Genomic DNA, 26,067 nt, shown 5'->3' with positions numbered 1-26,067 from the left:
AAAATGAATGTTTGTTTTGCAAATTCTTTAATCAACAAATGTAATGATATTCAAAGCATCCTCTTTGGCCCATGTAACATAACAACTAATGTGTAATATAATTTCAAAGAACACTGGCACCAAAGCAACAAAACACTCCTCCACCAACAGGCACTGCCTACACGAACAAGTAAAAGAAAAAGAAAAAAACACAAACATGTACGTACACACACACGCACACGCACACACGCACACATGCACACACGCAAACTTGACCTTTCTGCCTTGAGCTCTTGTTAAGATTCTTTACTCTTCAACCAGTTTCCTCAGCTCCCCTTCCACCTTCTCTACAAATCCATAAAAGGTGGGATCCAGCAGACAAACACGCAGGAAATGCTCTAAGTCACCTTGTCCAAAAGAACTGTGTTGATATACTCGAGGTAGAGTCACAGCAGTGTCTCCCAAGCAGTGCTGTGGGAGGTCCAGAAAATATTTAAGTAAAATTGGAAAAAAAGAACTGATTGCGAACCCTGTGCCAGCCTTTATAATTTAAAAGAAAAGCCACTCAACAATCATTTTGCATTTCCAAATTAAGCCTACTGCAAAATTACAACTAACATGTTGCATAGTTGAAGCTTCATTTTAATAGCAGTTAGCTTTACTGCCTCTTATGTCACAATCAATACCTGGGTAAGACGTTTGATGGACACAGTTCCTCGGACAACCTCAGGTTTAACTCCCACAGCTTTTTCCTGACAAGTCTGCTGGCACATGATGAAACACAAAAGAAGAAAAGAAGATTTGATATGCACAGCTTGACACCAGAGGGTTAAGAGACCAATCAATGGCCTTATTACTAATTGAAAGTTTTCCACCCCTCAAATCCTTTCATCTCAGCTCCTTCATTCTGTCTGTTTTCTAAAGGTCAAATTCAACCCCATAGTGGAGTCCGTTCCTTTCCCAGTCCTTCATGTTAAATGCTCTGAAGACCAGAAGCAGAAGAATTTGGTTTGCAGTTAATCATATGTTATGAACGATTTCAAGTTTAAAAATAAAGAAAGAAAAGATGACTGGCTTACTGCTATGAAGGACAATGAGTATGATTGTTAAAGAAATAGTCTCACCCTTACAATAGTTCAGTATGTTTATAGAGTTTAACTTACAACTGCTGAAAGGTTTTCAGAGCATGTTTTTTGTTTTTGTGTTTTATAAATGCTGGTTTCTTTTCTTAATCAGCAATTTCAATATTAAAGGCATTATCAAGAAGTACTTTTATCAGGGCTTAAGGGTCGTGCATTTCAAACTGTTAAATTCATAAACTATTTAAAATCCTTTCCTGTATTATAATATATGAATCTGTTGCTGTATTCTAAACCTTATCTTTTACTGTTATTGGCTAATGATTGATATATATTTCATAGTCTTTCTCACATACTGTAGTTGCAGTGTGACCTCTAAGAATAAGACAGTATTGTCAATAGCACCATCTAGTGAGTGCAATCTGGGGTTTTTATATAGATGGAGCTGACTACACCCTTGTGACACCACTATTTAAATGCACAGAGTAATGTCTAGGTGACAACTTTAATTATGGCAATTTACATTATGTTGATATACTTTTTAAATTTACACAATAAAGGATGCTCCTTTTCCAGTTCCATAAAAGACTATCCCAGAAAAAAGTAAAGTCACATATTATCTCTATGTTGTGGACATCCTGGTAAAATATTTTAAATGCATGGACATAAACTAGTTCTGTTTTTGATGTTGAAATTGTATTAAATGAAATAGAAGCTGGGCGACCTGTACTGCTGGTGCAGGTACGGCAGCAGGGGGCTGATTAGGCTGTAGTGGGGCGTAATCCTGAGTGGTGACAGGTATGTACTCCATCAGTTTTTCCACAGCACTTGAGCACTCATTTATAGCCTCTGCCATGCTGCATCCATCAAACTGCATCCTTATCATGCGGCTCTCACCCTGCAGAAATCCACAAACTCAGTCTGTATCTGTCAGTCAAAACTGCGCCAAGAAAAACACAATCTGTGGAAAACGAGCTCGGGTATTTAGACACTTAAATGTAATCTTCAAGCAACAAAAGAACAAGGCAGCCGTCACAGGCAAAAAAAAAACAAGAAACAAAAAAAACACCTAATCATTAAAATCTGTTGCTTTGTAAGTATTCCCCTTCAATTTGTTATGATGTTGTGAATGTAATGGTCTTGAGCTTGTTAGGGGTTTAAGATATTGCCATGGACGTTGAGATAAATTCTGTGGGATTGAAATGCATCTCACCACTCACCTTCACAATAAATCGAATCATCAGATTATCAGATTTCTGGTGTACTTTAATAGAATCTGAGCCACACAGCAAAGGAATTGTATCCTGAGAAAAGATAAGAGAACAAAGCAGAGGCATAAAACAGTTCGATCATTCTGACATGTTAATATATAAAGAAAAATATACACAAATACAATTTGAAATACTCTTATTTTGTAGCCAAATGCTTGAATTATTTAGAAAACCCAAAGTACACAAAAAGAGCATTACAGTTTAATAAACCTGTTAAAAAAAATTGCTACCAAAAACTGTCTGCAGGGGTCTCTATTTGCTCAATAACCCTAAAGCTTCTGCTCTGAGGCTCTTGTTAAGATTTTTCACAAAAGCAGATAAACACGCTATAAGGAAACATTAGCCTGGTATTACTTAAAAACCCTGTAAACATACATTTGCTTTGACTTAAAAAAAACAAAACAATGTAGGTTAGTCAATTAAGGTTGACTTAGAACAACTGCACTATATTATGGAGCAAGCGCTCTGTAGTCCTATAATGTCATCATTCTGCATTATGTAAAATCACACATGGCAAGCAATAGGAGAACTATCATCCTCAAATGTCCATGAAAAAGCATCAAGTTTTAAAAAACTGCACTCTGTTATATTAAAGGAAAACTTGAAGAAACTGAAGAAAATACTTTTTCTTAAAATGATAAAAAGCCTTTAGTTCTTTTTAGAATAGTAGTAATAGTATAGAAACATTATTAAGGTAATTTTGAACTTGCATTTAGAAGCTCAGAGTGATATTTGGCTTCATGCATCCAAAACAAGTCAGTCAAATCCCCTCACATTTGGGCAGAAATGTCAAGCTCTTCAACAGAATATTTCATATGGCCTTCATTGAACCCTTTTGTCTGGAAAACAGAATACTTTCTCAGATCTCAAAAAAATCTGCAGAGGAAATTCCACACATTTTCTCTTATTATTATGCTTAAAGTTTATTTAGAATGACATTTATACTACATCGACTATGTTATGTAAACATTTTCATCCTTGTCCATTTTAACTAAAAAAAATTATCAAAACAAAGTATTATACATATATGGAAATGTATGTAGAAATATGTACATATGCTAACCAACCACTTCATTACAGCTTGCCAGTACTGGAATTGGACCCTTTTTTCATGGCCTATTATATTCATTAAGGTGTAAAAAGTGCATATTGGTCCATATTTGGTTGAAAAATCATGGATTTTGTTCCATACTGGCACAATAGCATCACACAGAGTCTGCATATTTGTCAGCTAGACATCCATGATGTTAATCTACTGTTCAACCACATCCCAAAATTCCTCTATTAGATTTAGATCTTGTGATTATCGACTCCATTTGAGTACAGTAAACTCAATGTCATCTTCAAGAAACCAGTTTGAGACTATCTAACCGTTGCAAACATCGTCATGCTGGAAGCAGCCACCAGAGAATATATGTAGTGTGATATTATTCTGTTATCATATGTTACCTTATATATGTAATCAAAGTAGTTGAAGTATGATACTGCTGTAGATCATATTATACCCTTTAATATAGAGTGTGTGATCTGTATGTAGTTTAGTTCTCATTATACTTTTGAGTTAAAAGAACATATTCACTTATTAGTTTATTAGATAAGTGTGCATCACTCTGTATCCTTGATCTGCTGTGAATGTATTACATGCTTAATTGTTGAATCATGAAGAGAAGGTTGTAAGCAGGAGACTCTGTGTCTAAGACAGGGGAGATAGACAGACCACATTCCACACCCCCACCTTACAGAAAGCAGAGAAACAACTGCCGAGGTCATAACTGAGGCGCCGTAAGAGAGAAAGAATGTTAATGTTTGGTCTTTTACGACTAGGTGGGGGCCACTAGAGACTATAAAAAGCTGAGCAACCCGTCACCATTTTGAGACTTGCTGTGACCCTCTGCAGGCAGGTCTCCCCATCATGATGGTTCGAATGCTCATATTGAATTGTATGGAAATAAATGATTGTTGATTGAGCATTTATACACCGAGTACTGTCCTTCCTTCAGCCCAAAGATTAAAAGAATTGGGAGATTTCAACAGTCGGTACACTGTAGGGCTGCCACAAACCATTATTTTGATAGTCGACTAGTCACCGATTATTTTTGCAATTAGTCGACTAATCAGATCATGCATCCATTGGAAGTAAAACGTAACGCTTATTGCACCAGCAGCATCTGCTCTTATATAACTACCATTAGCTTACAGCTTTAAGTGTTTAAGGTATGTGCTAACTAAAAATGAAGACAAGATGATAGTTTATTAAATTTTAATGAAATCTGCAGACTGTTTCGGTGGAGTTTAATAAACTCAGCCGTCTGCTCCTTGCTATCTAAAATATAACAGGACACCGGAGTATATTCTCGAGCATCTCACACTTCTGATAATCAGTTGTCTGCTTGACGATTATTAACCTGAGTAGCAAAAGACGGCGGTGGGTTTGAAAACGATTTGCCGGGAATCCAGTGTTCTTACCGGCTCTAGTGAGCCTTGAACCTCGAGCTGGTGGGTAACAGACGTCTCCGAAAATGTCGGAGCGCTTTTGAAAATATGTGGTGTCTTGATAAATTGAGCAAATATTTGAAGTTTACACAGCTACATTCTCGCCTGAAAATATGTTAAATGTTTATTGACCCAGAAGATAGATCCATGTTTTCATGTTGTTTTATGCCAAATTATGACCCTCCCATCTAAATATTGTGGAAGAATTCAAGAGTCATCAGACTAGGAAACATTTTTTCGATCTTCTAATGTCCAATTTTGGTGAGTTTGTGTGGACTGTAGCCTCAGTTTCCTGTTCTAAGCTGATGGGAGTGGCAACTAGTGTGGTCTTCTGCTGCTGCTATCTACTTCAAGGTTTATGTGTTGTGTATTCAGAGACACTTTGGAGCACACTTTGGTTGGCATTTATGCCCAGAGAACTGCCACTAACTGGATACTTCCTCTTTTCACACCATTTTCTGCAAGCCTTAGAGATGGTCATATTAGAAAATCCTAGCAGCAGTTTCTTAAATACTAAGTCCAACCCATCTAACACCAAAGTAACTTAAATCTGCTTTCTTCCCCATTCTGATGTATGGCTTGAACTTCAGCAGGTTAATAGACCATTAACTATTGATTGACCATCACAGGCCTAAATGTGATGAGTTGCTACCATGCAATTAGCTGATTAGACATTTGTGTTAACAAGTTGAACATGCTTGCATCCTTGCAATAATTTGGGGGTAGGACAAACAACAAATAAATAAGCTGTGATCTAATACAAACAACTATAATTTCAACAACTGTAAGTGTAATCATTTTTTGATTAACATAATTTGATAAAAAGGTACACCACAATAAACATTAGTTGCTAAACGAGAACTAGCATATTTAAACATGCAAACAACACAATAAACAACACAAGCAGATTACATTTTCTCTCATTTAGTATATTTTAATCTGTGATAAGAAATCTTCCAGATAAAACACTATTTGAACACAACCAAAGTCTTAATTCTTTAGGGGAAAAAATTTAAAGGAAGTCAAAATTCAAACCTTTTTTTTTATTAGACATATCTGATTTTTTAATTATTTTATTTCAACCAATTATGAATCACAACCACAAAATATATGGTGTACCGGGATCTAAAAACTAATGTGTAATCTTTGTTGTATGTTGTGTTCACACAGAGAAATCTATGAGAAAAAAACAGTAACCTACTCTACTTACCAAGCTTTCTTGTCCCTGCAAGACCAGCAAGTGTCCAGATTCCACAATTGTGAGGACAATTTCAGGTTTGTTGTCCTTTGCCTCAAGTACCTGATGAAGAGAAAAATATTGAATTAGTCATTGCTTTTCCTAGAAGTAACTAGATATATGCATTTCTAAAGGATGCTTTTTTTTAAATCAATAACATTGTTATTTTTTACTGATTAAGATAAATAATGTAGCTTATTAATATAACAATGACAGTAATGTTTTTTTGTTTCTGCTACATTTTAAGTCTTGGTTCAACAGCCCAAAGGTATGTGTACCTGATACAATTTCATGAAAATTAAAAATGTTCTTAAAAGAGATGCACTACCCAATATGGCTCATGAGTATCTGGAATAGCTTATTATTATTATTATAAAGTTAGTCAGATAAACTCTTGTAATTCAATGTTCACAACTTGCCTTTTCACTGAATTTTACAATTTGCAATTGCAATCTTGTGTGATCAATGTAAATGCGACTTAGCTCAGTTTAAATAACATGCTTTGACTCAATGTCTCTGAGCTGCCCTATGATATAGATGTACTTTGGTTTCATTCATTGGTGTCATTAAGAAATACACAGCTCTAGCTTGCCATCTAGAGTCTGGTGCAGTTAATGAAAGAAAACAGCACAAGGAATGGAGTTTTTCAAACATGAAAAAACAAAAACAAATGCAGAAACAGAAACAGAAACAAAAAGATAATTATACAACCAGTAGGTACAACCAGTTAAATACTTTTATACTTTGAATAGAATTATTTTTAAAAATGCAGTAATTATCTAAATAAATAGGCTTTTTCTACCATCAGCTGTTTGTTACTTCATTTTCATGTTTAATACCGAAAGCATAAACAGCCCAAGTACATGCTCTATTTGATTGGGAATCTGGAGAGTCTGGAGTCTGGGTCAATGCCTTGGGCTATTAGTTATGCTCCTTGAGTTCTTCTTCAGCAGTTTTTGGAGTGTGGCAATAGGCACTGCCAGGCTGCAAACAGGAGGGTCTATTGCCAAGAGGGGTTGCTTGGTCTTTCGGTAGGTGGTTCCTGTCAAGTAACATCCATGAATTGCAGCACCCCTTGTTTCCTTGCAGAAACACTGATTTTAATGTTGCGGCTAATATGTCTATATTCCTACAGAGACAACATTAGAGCAAAAAGAAAATTAATGTAAGATATGGTGCAGTTGTAGTGTCTCTGTGCCTCAGCACTGCAAGACGTAACCCAAAGTACCTCCTGCTACTAGATAGCATAATGAAGGTAGTTTTAATGTTGTTTTATGCTGCAACTCATAGAAATTAAGGAAAGGAACTTTGAGTTAAGTTATTGTTCTATTTTTAATCTGTTCCCATAGATCTGATTTTATGTCTTGAAGGACATGTGACTAAGTTTTTATACCACACAATTATATGAATATCAAAACTGAATTTAAATTAGGGAAGAACTAAGTAAACCATCAAACAAAGGTGCTCCCAGTCAGCACATATTCCATCTGCTATAAAGTGGAAAGCCAAATACTGTAAATCATTTTTTTCCCTAGTTCAAAAAAGATCTTTGATGGTCGACTATGTAAAATATGTACAGAGCCCTAAATCAAAGCAGTATATAAAAACTTTTCAAAGTTGCTTTTTCAAATATGTAATCTCATTTATATTCATACAAAACAATAAAAATATATTTATCCATAAATTCATGTTAGTATATACAATGCTGTTAAAAAGTATTTTTTCCCACCTCCAGATATTTATTTACTTAGTGTTTGTCACACTGACATGTTTCAGGTATTCAAAGACATTTTAATATTAGAAAAACATAACCAGAGAAAATGCAAGACATACTTTTTAAATAGTAATTTTATAAATCAGGAAAAACCCTCCAATGTCATTTTTTACGCATTTATGCATCTGAATCAAATCTAAATCTGGATTCTGACAAGCCCACTCCAAAGCCATTCAGTGGTAAACTTGCTGGTGTGTTTCGGACCATTGTCCTGCTGCATAACCCAAGTGCCCTTGAGCTTCAGGGCACAAACTGATGGACCGAGGGGTTTCTGGTAGAAAACAGAATTCATGGTTCCATCAACTAGACGAGCCTTTATGGTCTTTATGGTCCGCAGTGATTTTTTTTTCCACCTTGGAAGCTTAACTACGGTAAGTGAAGCCTGCAGTTCTTTAGATGTTCTTATGGGTTCTTTTCTGACCTGGATGAGTCTTCAGTGCACTCTTGGAGTCATTTTGGTAGCCCAACAATTGTGGATAATGACTCTCACTGTGGTTTGCTAGAGTACCACAACCTTAGAAAACACCACCTGGGTCTGGGTGCAGTTCCCCCTCCAGGGGCAAGGGTACCTAGACCCGGTTCGTAGAGTACGCTTGGGGAGTGTGATTGTGTGTACAGTGTCTCTTTATGTCTGTCTCCACATTGGTTGAGTGTGGAGTAAGTGCATATGAGAGCATGAGGGTGGGAATAGATGTTTGTATCTGTGTGTGCCTGTATGTCTGTGTCTATATGTCAGGTTGGGTATCAGATGCCACCTCTCTGGGGACATCTCAGGCCCTCCAAGGTTTGGAGGCCTATCTCCCCCCACCACCACTTCCCCTGCCAGTGGCGGACTCCCTCAGACATCGGTGCGTTGGTGGTTCTTTGTGTCTGGGGATGGGCGTCCAGGTACACACCGGCTCACTCCTTGGCGGCCGCTTATCGGGGCCTGGAGCCTGGGGCTCGCTTGGGCCACTTCGGAGGTGGGGTGCCCCCGGCCTCTCGGCCTGGGGCTCGGTCACTCAGGCACAGCTGGCTGCCGGCGGAGCTCATGGGCGCGTCACTGCAACTCCCCCTGGCTTCTGCTCCGCGGCTGCTGAGTGAGCCCTCATCTGGGACTCTCCTCAGCTCTTTCTGGGACAGTGGCGCGGCTGCCCCTCTGTTGGTCTTCCTTGGTCTCTTGTGTTCTGAGGGCCTCTGGATGTCTGGAGTTTTGATCTCCTCCATACCTGCTTCATGCCCTGGAGGACGGGGCTGTGGCCCCCCACACCCTCTAGCAGATCATTACATGAAGGACCCTTTTAAAAAAACAAGCGCGTCCATGCTCACAGGTGTACACACGGGTGATCACACCCACAAACTACACCCTTTTTGGCTCCTACCTCAAAGCACACTTTTCTGTTGATCTTATGTGCTGCACAATAATGTTTAATATTTAGTATTTACTGTCATATTCCCATATATCATTGTGATGTTGTTTATTCTATTACTCTTGTTCTCTTCTGCTTGTTTTCTTTTTTCTTTCTCAGCAGGTGATCCAGGTGATTGATATATGCATTTTTTTTCTCTTTTTTTTTCTGCCCGTTCTGTTGGTTTATGTTTTTTGCCCTTCTCCCCCGTCCCTCTTCTCAGCTGTTTCTCTTTCCCTCTTTCTTTCTCCCCTTCTTTCCCCCAGTCAAGTCTGTCCCGTATTCAGTAAGTGAAAATAAAATAAACAATAAAAAGTGAATCAAATGGACCATTATGGCAAGGCTGGGATGGTCAATTTGGTAAAGTAAATCCGTTGGGCATCTTTCTTTGCCTTTAGACAATAATTCTGATGGCAAAAGAGCCAAACGGGACAGGCAAAAAAGAAAAAAAAAGAAAAAGCTTTTTAATACTTTTCAGACTTATGGATGTCAATGATTTTGTTTCTCATTTACTCTGGAGTATCTTTAGATTGTGGCATGATGTGTGGCTTTTTAAGATCTTTCAGCCTGCTTCACTTTTTCAGACAGGTTCTATTTAAGTCTATTTTTTTTTTATTCAGCAAGTCTGACAGTAATCAGACAGTAATCAGACAGTAATCAGACCTGGCTAGTGAAATTGAATTCAGCATAAAAATTAAATCATTATTTAAAAACTGCATTTCCTATTTACTCTGGTTACCTTTGTCTAATACTAAAGTTTGTCAGACTATCTGAAACATGTCCCGCAAATATTAAAAATTAACAATACCCCCCCCAAAAAAAAGAAAGAAAAGGGGGGGGGGGGGGGGGGCTTTTTCACAATTTTGTAGGTATTATACTATAGCTTAACTAAGGCTGGCAGATAACTTAAAATGTTCGTAGTAAATGGTTGTTATTAGAGATAATTAACACCACTCTGGGGTTTCATCAACAGTTATGGTGCTAAGGGAAAGCTACTCTTTATGAGTCACAAAATTAGACACGTTTCCTTAACTAGGAGGTGGGTTCTAAATAAAAATCCTAATGAACAATATATTAAGTACGTTTTTTTATTCGTGTGTGTATTTGGCCAATACGCTGCACTGACTAAAGTTATTGTCAGGCAGAAAGCTAATACAGCTAGGCTAGCTTAGGAAAGTTTGGCTAGCTAGGGCAAGGTTTTTTAGTAATACGTAAATGAAGGTCAGTTACCTTCCACGGTGTTACACCTGTTTCCTTGGAGCCAGGGATGAAACGCCCATAGCGTTTTAACTTCCAAATACGAGTGGAGATCATTTCCAGCAGCGGAGTAGTTTTGTTTTGATATTTTCTGTCAAACCCAACCAGCTATAGCAGAATCCAGTGCCAGCAGAAGAGCCTGCAGCGGAAGCGAATGGATGGATGGATGGATGGATATTTAGAGTTCTAAGTAATGCAGACAGGTTGTGGTAGATTTAAGTTCTGCCCTAGAGTCGGTGTGTAAAGAAGGGGTGCCAAACTCTTAGTTTTGGGCCACAGCCCCATTTGAGCTTAAGTGGGCCGGCTTGAACTTTAGCTAATATCTATAAAATAAACACCTACCTACAAACCACCTGATGTGTTTTACCTCTTTCAGCGAGTCAAATCTAATTACAAAAAATTGTGCTGTACTACATCAATGAATCCATCAGCATGAGTTAATGGACTTGCACTCTTAAGAAATCTATCCATCCATTCTCTTCAGGCTGGAGCCTGTCCCAGCTATCATAGAGGAGTGTTGGGGACAGTTGCCAATCTGACACAGAGAGAGAGAGAGAGACAACCATTCACACTTACACCTATAGGCAATTTAGAATAAGTAATTAACCTAACCCAACAAATTACATACAGTTGGACTATTGGAGGAAGCAGGATACCCAAGAGAACCAGCACAAACACATGGAGAACATGCAAACTCCACACAGAAAGGCTCTTGTGCAGTTAAACTCACAACCTTCTTGCTGTGAAACAACAGTGGTAACCACTGCACTGCCCAGCTTTTAAGAAATAAAACTGTAAAATTTGTAAAGAAAGTGACAACAAACTTGGACTTTGTTCTAATGTTACTTCACAGAAAATCAAAAAGGAAGTCGTTGTTCATCAATAATAATAAAAAGAACTTTTCTGTCATTTAATGGAAATCCTTTTCTTTTATTTAATGGTTTGTGTTTGTCGTCTTTGTCTTTATCAGTCAGGAAGCTGTAAAACTATTTCAGATGAAATGACTCAGATGAAATCATCAGTTCAGTCTTTCATGATGTGATTTATTCTTAAGGACAAAAAGCAGTGAAAAGTCCAGAATTGTACCTGCTCTGTAATTTTCACAGTTTGCAAACCCACCCATTGGGTCGGCGGGAAGTTTGACATCACAGGTGTAGAGGGAAGCGTTTCTTACACACTTTACAAATTGATAATTTATTCTTTTGTTTGCTACAAATTGTATTATTCATCTTTGCATTTTCTTGCATTTTTAGTTAAGTTGGGTAATTAATTTGCAACCCATATAACTCACAGCCATTATTATTCAAAGGACATAATTGTTCCAATATGGATGATTTTTGAAAGTTAAAGTTCTTAAAAATAGTGACCTAGTAAATGGTCTTGTTAATAGAATTGCAGAAAGGCACTGCTTTGTATTAGTGTGTCAATTAGGGGGCTTTCACCAAATGCTGTAGGTATTTGTGGCTAGGATTCATTTCATTTCATTTTATTTATTTATTTATTTTGGGTATTGGAAGTTACATTATGTAAATCCAGCATAGTAAAAGAGATTCCCTAAATTATAATGTGGCTGTTTTGCATTAGCAAATTGCCTTCTATTTTTCAGTGTCTGCAGTTCTGCAATATCCACTAGAATAGTTGATAAAAGTTTTTTGTCTAAATTTGAATATATAACCTTTCTTCAGAAACTGCTGGCATTGATGTTTCTCAGTTTAGACATTGGGGAAGTGACACAAGATAAGATAATTTGTTAATAGTGAAAAAAGGCTTGTTTAATTAATGTTTTAATCATCTACAAAATATTGCTGATAAAATTTGCTTTAGCTTTAAAAGGCTTTTGTAAGGATGCTGCACACAGCTATCCTGGGTTTGTTTAAGCTATTACAGTAACAATGTAGCTTTTGTAAAGCTGTACCGAAGACATGAGCGAAAGATGTCCTTGCAATGAAACTGTCATACTTGTGCTGCAGGCACTGAAAATGAATGAAATGAGACAGAAAAAAGGAAAACACACACAAAACGGAACACAAAAACAAAAGGACATTCATAATGAAGGCACTGATGAAATTAAAGAATCATAAGGCTTCGTTCACAAGACAAAATCCCTTAGACTATTTTTCTTTCTTTATCATCCTAGGCTGAAAATAAAAAGAACAATAAGCACAAAAGGGTGTGACATCCTACGTGTTATAAATACACGGAATTGGAAAAATAATCTTGAATTAGGAGATCACAGATTTGTTTATTTCCATCTGAGAATCCACCCGTATACCAATAATTTTATACAAGAGCTTCTTACCAAATTATAGACGAGTCTATTCTAGCTTCGTTTGTATTAGTGTGCGCAAATTACGCAGTAGATCAGACTGATTACAGCGATGGCAAGCAGGGTCCTTGGTCTCTTCCAACAGAAGACAACATCATGTTTTAACAATGGGCATGTTGGCTACCTGTAGCCTTAACTTAAAAGAACGGGAGAACATTTTAAGAATGGAGAGAGCTTTCCCCTTTAAACAAGGTGGGCTGAGCTTATTTGCAGTTCTCGCTCCTATGGCAACCCAATAGATCAGCATCATGAATATTCACAATTCACCAAAACGCACCCTGACTATGGAACAGTGATGTCAGCGGTCCCTGGAATGCTTTACTGTATTTTTGCACGATTGTGTTGCGTTGTTTTATGAAAGCTGACAAGACGTCTTGTGAAAAGAGCATCCTTCGTCGTGCATGACCTTTCTCTGGTCTCTGTATCACCGTCCGTCGGCACGTCTCTCACATGCCACGCTAAGGTGACTTTCAGGCAGTTTTTCCACTTTTGCGCACAATGTCGGAACGGCACAAAGATGTACATCGAGGACGCAGTGGCCAAGCGGACAGCCCAGGCTGTGTGTGAGGACATATGCAAACTGTCAGGTAGTCTGATTATGAAAAAGAATATCCCTCATCTGTTTCAGCAGAGCCACGGCGGTCCGTGTCATGTGTAGCAGGCTTTCGGGGATTCAGATTAGCTCCAGACTGATCGCTCTCACAAACAGATAGGGAGCGCGGGGCTTGTGGCAATAACCAGTACAATACAGGCTAACAATCTGGATTTATTTAATATTTCCTGCGTGTTTCAATGTCATAATGGACAGGTTGCACTCCTCCATGCGTAAAAGGCTCTACAGTTTGCCACAGCACATTGGACAGAAAGCATCTATAATGGGTGAAGGAGAAGACGCAGACAAGGACACCCGGAGGAAGAGCATTAGGATGAAGCCTTTACCGTCACCGTCGCCGACCTCTGGAGGAAGCTGCAAAGGCATCGGCGAGACCAAAAGTGGGGAATCTGTGATCATGGAGACGGACATAGGGAGACCTATGAAGACCAGCTCAAATGGAGATTGTCGGAGATTTCGAGGCAGCCTTTCGTCCATCACAAGTCGACATGTGCACGACTCAGACTCTGCGGAGGAGAGACGCCTCATCACTGAAGGGGATGTTACCCCGAGCGAAGAGAGCCCCCCTGGAGCAATCGGTGACGGGCAGCCGGATCAAGGTGCGCAGGAGGCCAGCAGTGGCGCTGGCGGTGGTGCCCAAAATGATTCTCCAGACCAGCAGTCAGGGTTTATAAAGTTGGATGGCATTGATCAAATTCTGCCGGACGACGAGAGATTATATCAGGCTGGGTTCATACACAGACAGTTAGGAGCAATGCTTCAACCAGGGGTCAACAAGTTCTCCCTGAGGATGTTTGGAAGTGAGAAGGCGGTTGAACGAGAACAAGAGCGGGTTAAATCCGCCGGATTTTGGATAATTCACCCCTACAGTGATTTCAGGTAAATTTAGTCACATCACACTTGCTTATTTCAAAAGGGAAACGGTTCACAAAAACATGATGTTACTGTGACTAGGCCCAGATGTTTTTCATGGTATGTCTCATTTACTGGGGCATTCCTCAGCTCAGAAGCCCATTTTTTTTTCCTTTTTGCTAAATTTTCTACTAACCACCTTTCCACCTTACTCTTTCACATTTAAAGACTGTATCTCCAGTCCAAAACATTCACTTTTAAAAAATAGAATTCTTAGAATGAACCAATTTCACAGAGTAAATCAGATTTTTTTTTTCCGCATTCATTAGTTTTAGTGTATCGATATTGCTACAGAGGCCTGCCGACACATTTAGTTCTTACAGAAAAACCCATCACATGACACAACCCAGTCCCAATTAGGATTAAACCCTTCTTATATAATAAATTCTATATAGTATGAAATATTCATTCTTTTTGGAGGTTTCTTCAGCAGTTAGAGAAAATCTCAGCATGGAGGACATTTTTGCTTAAAATTCATGATTAGGTCTTCATTTAAATAATTTCTAAATTATTGTAATGCACTTTTCTTTGTACTTTAATTTAAAAATAGGGTTATTTTATTTTATTTACAGTTAATGTAAATCATATTTCAAGAGTAGTTTAGAAATGATCATGTTTGATTCCTCCTTCAGTGACAGCAAACATGAATGGAGGGAGACAGCACTCTCTTTCAGGCCTGCAGTTTACTCTGTGGTTTTATTGCCATTTTTATTTTCATTTTTTTTTATTAGCCAAGTATCCCTGATTTATGGCTACACAGAGGCTGTTAACTAACAAGTAAGACTGGCTTCAATAGCCTTTTAAACCAAACTACATTCATGTATACTAAATGATACTGTAGCGTACAGGTGTGTATGTGAGTATTGGGTGGGCTTGGTAATGTGTTCAGTCACACACGTGCGCACACATGTGTGCACGCACACACACACACACACACACACACACACACACACACACACACACACACACACACACACACACACACACATATATATATATATATATATATATATATATATATATATATATATATATATATTTATTTATTTGCAGGTATACTCTACACTGTTGATGACTTTGTGTAAATCCAAACACACTTAGGACATGCCATCAGGATGATGTGAGATATGTATTAGACAGTTTGCCATTTTTGTTATGCTCCTCCCAGCTGGTTGTGTTTTCTCTGACCCCTCTGCTCTCTTACTCACCATGTTAAATGTCAGGTGAAGGGTGATTTAGTGCTTGGGGAGACTGTCCTGATACTGAAAGGTCAGAGATTTGGCACCAGCCACTGGTTCTGAAGTGTCTTTGAGCAAGATCCTAAAACAAGATTACAAGTACTTATAAAACAAGTACTTGTTTGACTCTGTCATTGAGATCTGTCAAAATAAACAGATGCACTGAGAGAGAAGTAATTAAAAAAAAAAAAGAGGTCGCCACCCACTTGTTTGGGCTGTGATGATGGATACTGTATATTATCATAATTAAACATTTTGGTGATCTGAGAACCATTTGCTTGTGCCACGAGCACTCAGCACTATGATTTTGCAATCACTCAACTGTACAATTAAAACCACAGATGTGGCACGCAATCAGGACAGGGAAAAGCTAAGGCTATGCTTTATTTAACTCTGCATGGAGTGTTGCATATTTTGCTGTGACTAACATGAAAAAGACAAAGGACACATTTCATTTCTTTCATTTCATTTTGCTAAATTGTTTAATGGAGTCAATATCAAGAGAACCTTTTGTTTGTTTTTTTAAAACCAGTAGTCACATTTCTCAAAAAGCATTTCAGACCAATTTGGAAGCAATATGGGAAAACATAGCACATTAGGCCAGAAAGTCTGTTGCCACTGAGTCAGAGCTAGTATTTAATTTTTGACAAAGTGAAGCTGAAAGAAGACACATGAATGCCTACAACCTCAAAATCAGGAAAAAGGACAGTGCAAGATGACTGTAATTAAAGTACACAAGGAGATATCTGGGACCTTTTAATGGACCTGGAGAGGAGAAGGGTCTCTGTGACTAAAAGTTTTATTCCCATGTCTGCATCAAAGCTTTGGCTGTATAAGCTCAAATTAGAGTGTCACAAGGAATCACAGTCATCACTGTAGCGGAATTCAGCAAAATCTCCTCTTGTCAAGTTTTGTATAACACTAAGAAGCAGGGGAGGAGCAATATCCTGCAAGGGAAAAAGGCAGATTAAAAATGGCATCATAATCCAATCTACAGCCTAATTTCCAGATCCAAAGCTGAACAGCCTCCTTCGATTCTGAGCAAGCAACTCACAGTGAGCAGATGCAGTCAGTTTCCCAGAGGGTGACCGAAAAAAATAAGACCGGTTTATCAATGTACCTTTTATATAAGGAAAAATATTAATGTTGTGATGGCTGTAAAATATATGTGGGAGTTTTATAGGTTATTTGAACAATACACATGATTGGTGCTGAGATTATTGCCTTTTATGTTCCAGTTCAGACTGGATTTTTTTTAGATATCCCTTCTGCAAGTTTTTTTCTTGTCTCAATCATGAAAAAGCGATAGAGCTGACACCTATCAATACAGCATGTCCTTGAAATAAAGAGCAATAAAAGTCATAGAATATTATAGACAGGATATTTTGGTGCTTGACTGACAGAACGACATCCCTCTCACAGAATGGCTCTTCTGTCTTCTTCTTATGATGGAAACCAGATGATTATTATTTTCTTACCTGTTTGCATAGAGCCTTTTGAAAAGAGTCTGTCAATGGAACAGCATTGTGGAGACTTCTACACAACTGATGAGGTGCAATATTAGTATGCAACCTTCTGATCAAGAAGAGCCTTTTAATTATCTAGCAATTCAGGGCCCACAGGACACATCTGTTGGAAACTCTTCTACAATTCCCTGGAGAAATCGAAAAGAAGATGTCATGCATTCAAACTTTATTTCTATTATTATTATTAAGCTTTGGAACTTTACCGCCATCGCATCCTCAGAATCAGGTCGGCTGTCCTGCAGTTTCTGTCAATCAGTTAAATCCCTTTGGAACAGTAAGGCAAATCTCTTCTGCAAGGTCCACTTTTGCAACAGCCTTTTATTCCTCATGTGCATTCAGTTGTGTTGTAGACAGCAGGAATAATAAATCTGAACTGACATGTTTTACAACTTTGCTTCTGATATTCTTTTGCAAAGAACATATAAGAGAGAGTAACCACCGTGCATATTAATGCAGAAATAAAGGTAAAGGGAGTCAACTTTTAGGCAATTTACAGCCTAGATAAAATTATACTCGTTGTTGCTGAAGGCATTTGCTGTATCTTACCATTTGCTATTTGTTAACTGGTTTTGGATTCAATGCTTGAGTGAGAATTTATTGCCACCCAATACCTCAAACTGATGACAGTAGAAAATTTCGCATATTATCATCATAGCTACAGTTAAACTGGCAACTAAGAACTCAGTGTACTTGATATGAGTAAAGCTGGTAGCTGTGCTGCCTCTACAGAAACTGTCTTTACACTTTGCAAGATATCAATGGAATAAGTATTTTCATCACTGTTCACTTCATGAATTCAGAGATATTTTTAAACGTTGTGCAGTTTAGCTTTACAGGTCTTATCAAGAATTAGCAGCCTTATCAAGCACTAGCAGCCACTAACAGCTGCTGGCTTTCTGTTGAGGATACAGCATGCTTACTGTACCAGTCTGAGTGCTCACATGCATTTCTGTGTGTACTATGTTTGTGTGTTGAGCGTAAGGGATCTGATTGAATAACAGCATTCTCTATTTCAGTCAGGTTCACTACAGTTAATTTGAGACTACATTTTGCCATTGATTTGTTTGGGTCTCATGGGACCTTCAGCTTTCCATCATTGGATGTATTGAAAAATGAGATGGAGCAACATACAGTACATGATTGGAACAACGATGACTCTCCTCCTTGTGGTGAGCGGGAGTCACACTCTTGGTGCCAGTTGCCTAAGGCCTGCATTTTTGTAGCCCAGTTTAATATGTTTTTGACATTCAGAGAGCAAAGTGTAAGCATAATATGTCACCAACCATTTCTTATTTTCTTATAGTGGTAATCTACATAGAAAGGTGGGGGGAAATGTCTGCTTCAGAAAGCATAGGATAATGACACCATTTCTCTTTCAGTCTCCATTAAATAATTCCTTCTTTAATGTAGTGATGGTAAAACATGGGGATTACAGATGGTTCTGGCTTGGCCTGAAAGTGGGGTAATCAAAATAGGCTTCTGTGCTCAGCCACCAATATTGGGAGCCAAGAGATTATTACAGCACAATTTATTTAATGGAGGGAGCCCAGGGAGGATGTGCGTGGCCGGTGGGTGGAAGGTTGCCTGTCATAGTGGCAGAATGATTGAACGGTGCTGCATGACCTCGCCAGGCACACTTGTGTGGGAGTGTTTAATCAGGACACATGACCACAACTGTGGAAGAATGGCCCTTTTTTTTCGCATTGCATTTTTTCTGCACCTGATATGGCATTTAATTCAGCTTTATGTATTAGTCAGAGTTTAACCTTGGCAAAGTGATGGTATTGTTGTTGAGGTGAGATTATATCGATTGTCTGGACATCACGTGCATTTTGAAAATGGGAAAGCCTGTTGGAAATAGTATTTGCTTAGTACCACATGTGACCCACCTGGTATGCTTGACGTGGGCCCTTCCTGGTTCACCATCCTTCAATGCAGCATCAGTTTATAATCTCTCCAGGTGGATGCACAAATCTAGCCAGCCAAGGCACACTTTTCTCTTTTAACATTTCAGTGTTGTTTTTCTTGACTTGACAATTGTGATTGTTGTCCTACTGACCAGAGGTAAATACAGTCCCCGACCGCCATATTAAGCGCACCTATTCTACTGGTTGTTAATAGAAATGTTTGGAAAATAATAAACATATGTAGTGTCACTGACCTATAAGTGCATTTTGCTAAAGTTCAAATTAAGCATCAGAATGGGAAAGGAAGGTGATTTAAGTGACTGTGAACAAAGCATGGTTCTTTGTGCCAGATGGGCTGGTCTGAGTACTTCAGAAACTGCAGATCTACTGGGATTTTCCTACATAACCATCTCTAGGGTTTACAGAGAATGGTCTGAAAAAGAGAAAATATCCAGTGTGTGGCATGTCAGAGGAAAATGGCCACACTGCTTTGAGCTGATAAGACAGGTAAAGTGACTCAAATAATCATATGCTATATTCATAAGAACTTCTATATAAGAGCTTCTCTGAATGCACAACACGTTGAATCTTGAAGCAAGTCGGCTATACCAGCAGAAGACCACACTGGGTGACACGCCTCTCTGCTAAAAACAGGAAGCCAAGGCTCCAATTTGCACCTGGTCTGATGAGTCTTGATTTCTGCTGCAACATTTAGATGGTAAAATCAAAAATTGGCATAAATAACATGAAAGCGAGGCTACATCTTGCTATGTATTAGCAAGTGGTGGTGGTGTAATACTGTGGGGGATATTTTCTTGGAACACTTTGGGTCCCTTTAACACTTGACCACACAGCCTATCTGAGTGTTGTTGTTGTTGACCATGTCCATCCTTTTGTGAACACGGTGTATCCATCTGAACACGGCTTCCAGCAGGATAATTCATCAGATCACAAAGTTCAAATAGTCTCCACCTAGCATCTTGAATATGACAGTGAGTTCACTTAACTCAGAATGCCTTCACAGTCACCAATTCTCAATACAATAGAGCACCTTTGGGATGTAGTCAAACAGGAGATTGGCATCATGGATGCCAACAAATCTGGAGCAACTGGATGATGCTATCATATCAAGATGGACCAAAATCTCGGAGGAATATTTGACGAATTGAGGAAGTTCTAAAGGCAAAGAAGAGTTCAACCTGGTGCTAGCAAGGGGTAACAAATAAAAACCTAATAAAGTGTCAGGTGAATGTAAAACATTTTTGCTTTTCACCATAGAGAGAATATGTTCTTAAATGGGTGTTTTACACAAGCTTTCCAAATGCCTACCTTCTATGTAACGTATGAATTATGTTCAAGGGGTGAAAGTCAATATTTAGGAAGTGATAGTAACTCTGATGATTTACAGTGACAGTTTACTATAGTCTTCATTATTTTTATCATTCTTTGTTTTGAACGTGGCAGATTGACAGTTATTATTCAAACAGTTGTGCTCATGATGCAATCAGTGCTGTTCAAAAAAGCAGTCACCAAAAAAAAAACACATTAGGTACTGTAGGTGTAATCTTCAAAGGAAACCCAACAGGGCATTCTTTACTTTGATTATAGGTAATGCAGTGACACAGCCTTGAAAAATGAAAACTCTAAAAACAAGAAATCACTTGGTTTCTAGCAATCAAGCAGACACAGCACAGTGTATTTTATGGGAAATGTCAGCATGTTTGGAATTGCTAATTAAGACTTCTTGGATTCAAACACTTCCTGTAGGCTATCACTTCTCTCTGATGTCTCCTATTGAGCATTCAGGGACACTTTTTATACAGACCTGAGTAAAATACTGTTTGCAACTGCATTTCTTAGTCTGTGCTTTTCTATTTAAGTGCCATGTGTTTCGGATTCATTAATTTTACAATGCAATGAGGTTTCAAGGGGAAAAGAAAGCCATCCTTTTGTACCCCAAGCTCAATGACTTCCTGGTGTTTTATTTTATCCCTGAAATTACCCAAAGACTTTATTTATCATTTTACATATAATGGCAACTAAAACATGAACAGTGTATTCATGTTGAAGCACCAACCCTCTCATTTCTCCTCACAGAGATTCTGTTATTTGTAGTACATACAGATTGACCTTTTAAGCCCTGCCTGCGTCCCAGGTGGATCCACCCCTCGCCATCCTTCTGAAATTGAATTGAAACAGTCATCAATGCAGTACTCTGGGGGATGGACGCAATAAAAATAATGATTAATAATTTAATCAGAGATGCTAGTCATTAGAGAATCAACTACACAGATAAATTCTGTTAACTTCAGACTTAATTAGTAGAATATGCAAAATAAAACAGTAGGTTTAGGTGGATCAGGAGAATGACCATGTAAAGGTGACAGTTATACCATAATACAACATATTATAGGGACATTCAATACGTTTTATGTCACAGAAGATGAGGGTTTGTGTCTTACAAGATCAAATATCGAGATCACCTGCGATTGGCATTATCCCATTGCTAACATAACTCATTCACTTCAAGTTACCACTATATAGTTGAAGCTTCACAAATGTATAGAAGGCTAAAGTGCTTATGAAACAGCAGAGAGGAAATACTTACCTGGATCAATGTGCTTGGCCTGGCCCTGCCACATGCTGGGTGTCTCAAAGACTTTGACAAATGGCTGGATTATGAGACAGGCACTGGTGAGAGACAGATTGCTCACTCCGCTCTGCTATAGGGTGATTTATCTGCACCATCTCACAGAAGATATCACATCCCCTTTTTCTCCACACCAGTTTTGGCCATAACAAGTTACTCAGTTTTCAATCGCACAGAGGCTCCAGCAAAGTTAGCAGGTATAAAGCTAAGTCCTGACCATGTCTGGCATCTAGAAATTACAGAGCTAAGAAAAAAACAAAAAAACAACAACAAAAAAAGGATAAATCCTGCACATAAGCCTTTGCTTACTCACGCAAACCAGTGAAAATCAGATACAATATAGCCTCTGAGATTTAGTTTCATTTCATGCTGAGGAGTTTCCAACAGCTTTAAAGCTTTATTGACTTTGGTCTTATTTACCTCTACTTTTTATGTTTCCAGAAACAAGAGCTTTAAAAAATAAAGATAAGGTGATCAATTTGCATCTATATTATGTCCTGAAGACTTGGATGTTTCCTAAAACTGCTCCATTCCCTGGTTAATCTATCTTGTTGGTTGTCCAACTGCTTATTTTCTGTCACTGTTTTTACATCTTATCTCTACTGTGTTTTTTTGGGGGGGGGGTTTCATGCTCCTATCCTCTCACCCTTTGACCTCCGAATGGAGTTAGATACTAATGTTTTTTTGTTTTGATTTTTTGTGCGAGTTTTTCTTATGCCATGTTTGAGTAGCAGCTTGCAAAGTGATGAAAACTTTGGCCCAGCACTGGTGCAATCCTGCAGTAAGGTCATGAAGTAATGGTGTACACAGTGACCAGTTACAGGTATTATAGTCACTCGATTATCGTAGCATCTCATCTGTGGTGAGAGAAAACCCATTGCTCCATCTCTTTCCAAGTCCCACTTCTTTATTGATGTTAGGTTCTTGCTTGTAGTGAAAAGAGGTTTTGAATTCATTTAAGGGGACACTGGCCAATGTTTACTCTGTGTCTGGCTGTCAGGAGACTCCTTTGACATGACATTAAGGACCCTATGGGAGATAACAAGGCATCATGATAAAACACAGACGCAATTAGTGGCAGGATGACAGTCTACAAAGGAGATAGTGGCACATGCTAGTAGGATAAATGCATGCTCATGACACAGCTCATACTCATAGAGTGCTCTCTGTCCTCTCTTTGCCATTTACATCCCTGTCACTCTCTCCATTTTCTCCCATTGAAGGTCTACTTTTTTGTTGACTTTAGACCACCCATGTATAGTTCTTCTTCTTTCAGAGAACAGGTTGCACTTTTTGAGCTTGGGAAGACTCTGATCCCAGTGACACCGAAAGATAGTATAAAAGACAGACTTGGCTAAATCAGAGCAGATGTATGAAATATCTTGACTGAGCATTTTTCTCAGTGGGCTATCTGATTACATCTGGTCAGTTTGCAAAGTGGATCTGGTGATTCTGTGATTTAGTCAGAGCTTTCAAGAGTATACTTTAGAGCTATTGAAACATCACAGCAAATTTAGGCTGGACATATCTCAGTGAGTGGCTCTGGGGCATATTCTTAAATGTCTGGAACTGACACTGCAGCATTTATAAAGTTTCCCTAAGATGCTTAGCCAGGTTAGGGGCTTTGGAATTTGAATGGAGAAGAAGTGAAACGAAACAGGAATTATTGCATTACTGAAGTGTTTAAATTCCTTTTGAGCTATTTACAGAGAATGATCGATATATATGCTGTTTTTGACTGAGGTAACCTACATTATTATAGTGCCTCTTTTAATTATCTCCCAAATAATGCATTGCATACTTTAAGATAATAAACTGAGCAAATGAAATATCTTAACATACCTAAACAGAGTTTGACCTATAAATGAAAAAGTCCGCACCGAGTTTGGGAGCTGATGATTGCTGGTAATGTTGATCAATACAGGGTGCGTTTCCTCATATAAAGCTAATAAATGATATCCAAGTGTTGTGAAGTGCTATTGAAAGTGTTTATCAATTTCTGAGAGCAGGCTATATTCCATTGATTAGAATTTGGGAAGTCGAGGTTACATTTGCCTGTGTCTACTCGTAAAGGGCTATAGTTCTTCTCTTTTAAGAGTTGTTTACTGCAGCAGTTATGACATTGTCTAAAGCATAATCTTTCTTATGTGTGTTCAGTAACAGTCCCAGATAGTTTTAGAGCTGAATGAAAAAATCACCCCCTGTACCCTTAGCTTGATGTCCCACCAGAAACACTACTAGCAATCTTATTTATGGATCTCTTTTAGTGGCGTAATGCTGACCCCTTTTAGTTGATTTTACTTCTCCTCTACCCTTTGTAGGCATTTAGTAAATCCCTGTTTTCTCTTAGCCTAAGTTTGGGGAGATTTGCTTCTACCTCTGATGGAATCTTCTTAGCATAGGTCTGATAAAACTGCGTACCTCACCTAAATATAGCCTCTTTTAACTGCACAGCCCCAGTGTCAATGATGTGCTTGCAGTATGCCTACTGGCTGTGCTTAGCAAAGACAGCACCGTTATGACAGTTCATTGGAGCGGGTGACAACAAAAAATAGGTTTAACCCTTTTAACCTGATTTTTTTTCTCCTAAACACTTAAATCTTGCTGTGTTTGCCAACTGGCTTGTTTAAGACCAGTGGACTATGCCTTTATGGGCAGTAAACAGGCCTTTTTTGTTGCTGATGTTGTTCTCCTGTTATTTGTGAAAGGCTTTACCATAGATTGCATTTCCCTTTGGCTAAGCATAGCTTATGATTTTTTTCTGTTTCACAAGAGCATTCACACTCCGTGTTCACTAATTCACAACTGGCAGTGGACTAAGAGAAGCTGTTGCTCTGTCAGTTATCATGTGAGTTTAAGTTTAATATATAACTGTTCTGTTAAGTTGGTCCTATGACATTTAATCACACCTAAAATACAGCTCCCCTGCTATGAAACACCTGCATTTCTTCAGGAGAGAAATATATATATTGTTTTTCATTATTTTCAAAACCAGAAAAAAAAAATCTGTCATAGTACACTGCATTACGTTTACATTTACCAAGATTAAAACACATTAAGGACCATAGGATTTAGGGTGATCTATTTCCAGAAATTTATTTGAAGAGTTTTCTATAACTAAGGTCCCAGGTTTCTACAGTTACTCAGAACTGCCATATCAAATATTGGTCCACAAAGGCTTTTTTCATGTTTAAGCGACAGTCATTTTTCTGTATTTCTGGAAAAGGGAGAAGTGAATGAAAGACTTTCAGTGTGTTACAATCTGTAATTAAATCCTTCACACTACACCTCAAATGCTTCCTTTATCAGACGACACTGTAGCACAAACACAATTTATTTTGGTATGTGCCCTACAAAATTATAAATTAAACATTAAGTAAGTGGATAGAAAAAAAAGTGCTCCAATGTCTAGTCTGTAGAAATTGAGAAAAGGTTTTTAGATAGCAAGTCTTGTTTCAGACTAACTATACAGAAATAAGCTTTCCCTCAACAAAATCATGGCAGTAATGAATGTTCAGACTCATGGTCATTTAAATAATAATGTTTTTCATGACCTCCAGAAGGACAATTTTTACAGTCAGAAAAATAGGTTAGAGTGGGTGGTTTGGTGGTTAAGTGGTGAGGATTAGATGATGAACACCGTGATTAAACTCTCCTTCTTACATACATTCAACGCTTCTCACCAACACAGTGATAATCTCTCACCTTAGCCAAGTAATCTTAATGGTTATATGGGTCAACAAACCAGTTTTAATATATATACTGTGGGATTAGTGGGTTTAAACTGCTTAGCTAATGACAGATTAACAGCTTCAGTGAAATAACTCATACTGTATATGAAAACATACAAACTGACATTTCCACATGGAAGAAAAATCTTCATGTTGTCTTACACACCTGAAGTTTGTATTGAAAGAGTGTATAGCTCTGCAGTAATCAGATTGGACTGATATAGGGACTGACATTTAAAGCTAGTTCCTTTTCCAGCACTTGTCTTGTCTTTACTGACCACTCAAAGTGCTTTACAGCACAAGCCACATTCACATTCACAAACTGTAGAGCCATTTATCTATCACACTCACTCTCACTGGAGTAGCTGGGGATCAAAAGCCTTCCGATTCTGACACGACAGTCAATCCGATTGTATGGGATCCATCATTTTCTCAGCATGGTAGCCAGCAGATAGATATTTCTACAATCAAAATGTAAACAGGTGCGCAGACGTGCACACATACAAAATTATGAACATTTGCTCCCTGTATATTCAATCCCATACTGTATATACTCCATTTTCGTATCCTAGCCTTGTGCCTCCTCAATTTAGATATAAGCTACTCTGAAAGGTAAGCGTGTGTACTGTAAGGCTGTTTGTGGTGGCTCTCATAGTCCCTTTCAGGTAGCCTGGCTGGCAGGGTGA

General features: G+C 38.3%; 2 protein-coding genes across 2 annotated transcripts in view; one reads left to right on the top strand and one right to left on the bottom strand.

The window, feature by feature from the left end:
- Positions 1 to 10: 10 nt before the first annotated feature.
- Positions 11 to 10,960, bottom strand: rec114 (REC114 meiotic recombination protein). The gene is made up of 7 exons (XM_086267400.1): positions 10,821 to 10,960; positions 10,452 to 10,617; positions 6,033 to 6,122; positions 2,279 to 2,362; positions 1,783 to 1,956; positions 666 to 740; positions 11 to 450 (listed from the first exon to the last, which is right to left on the bottom strand). The coding sequence occupies exons 2-7, from the start codon at positions 10,533 to 10,535 to the stop codon at positions 286 to 288; spliced, it is 672 nt and encodes a 223-aa protein (XP_086123526.1). The 5' UTR covers positions 10,536 to 10,617; positions 10,821 to 10,960; the 3' UTR covers positions 11 to 285.
- Positions 10,961 to 13,094: 2,134 nt separating this feature from the next.
- The window catches only part of hcn4 (hyperpolarization activated cyclic nucleotide-gated potassium channel 4), a 73,127-nt gene continuing 60,154 nt past the window's right edge, over positions 13,095 to 26,067 (top strand). Inside the window, exon 1 of the mRNA XM_086267302.1 lies at positions 13,095 to 14,296. Coding sequence (XP_086123428.1) covers positions 13,605 to 14,296 — 692 coding nt within the window. The 5' untranslated portion in view covers positions 13,095 to 13,604. The remainder of the gene's footprint in view (positions 14,297 to 26,067) is intronic.

This window comes from Aulonocara sp. 'chitande type north' Nkhata Bay, linkage group LG1, assembly GCF_057382095.1.
Source record: "Aulonocara sp. 'chitande type north' Nkhata Bay isolate Kocher_YH1m ecotype deep benthic linkage group LG1, A_spYH_male_GT1.1, whole genome shotgun sequence".
NCBI classification, from domain to species: domain Eukaryota; kingdom Metazoa; phylum Chordata; class Actinopteri; order Cichliformes; family Cichlidae; genus Aulonocara; species Aulonocara sp. 'chitande type north' Nkhata Bay.
This window is presented reverse-complemented; position numbering and strand designations above follow the sequence as displayed.

What these genes read in the sequence shown, in the direction of transcription:
- rec114 (XM_086267400.1), bottom strand. Translation starts at nt 10,535, where the DNA reads ATGATCTCCACTCGTATTTGGAAGTTAAAACGCTATGGGCGTTTCATC. An exon ending in TGCAGGGACAAGAAAGCTTG is followed by an intron (nt 2,363 to 6,032) that starts GTAAGTAGAGTA and finishes ATCTTTTCTCAG; the next exon opens with GATACAATTCCTTTGCTGTG. An exon ending in TACCTGCACCAGCAGTACAG is followed by an intron (nt 741 to 1,782) that starts GTCGCCCAGCTT and finishes ATGTGCCAGCAG; the next exon opens with ACTTGTCAGGAAAAAGCTGT.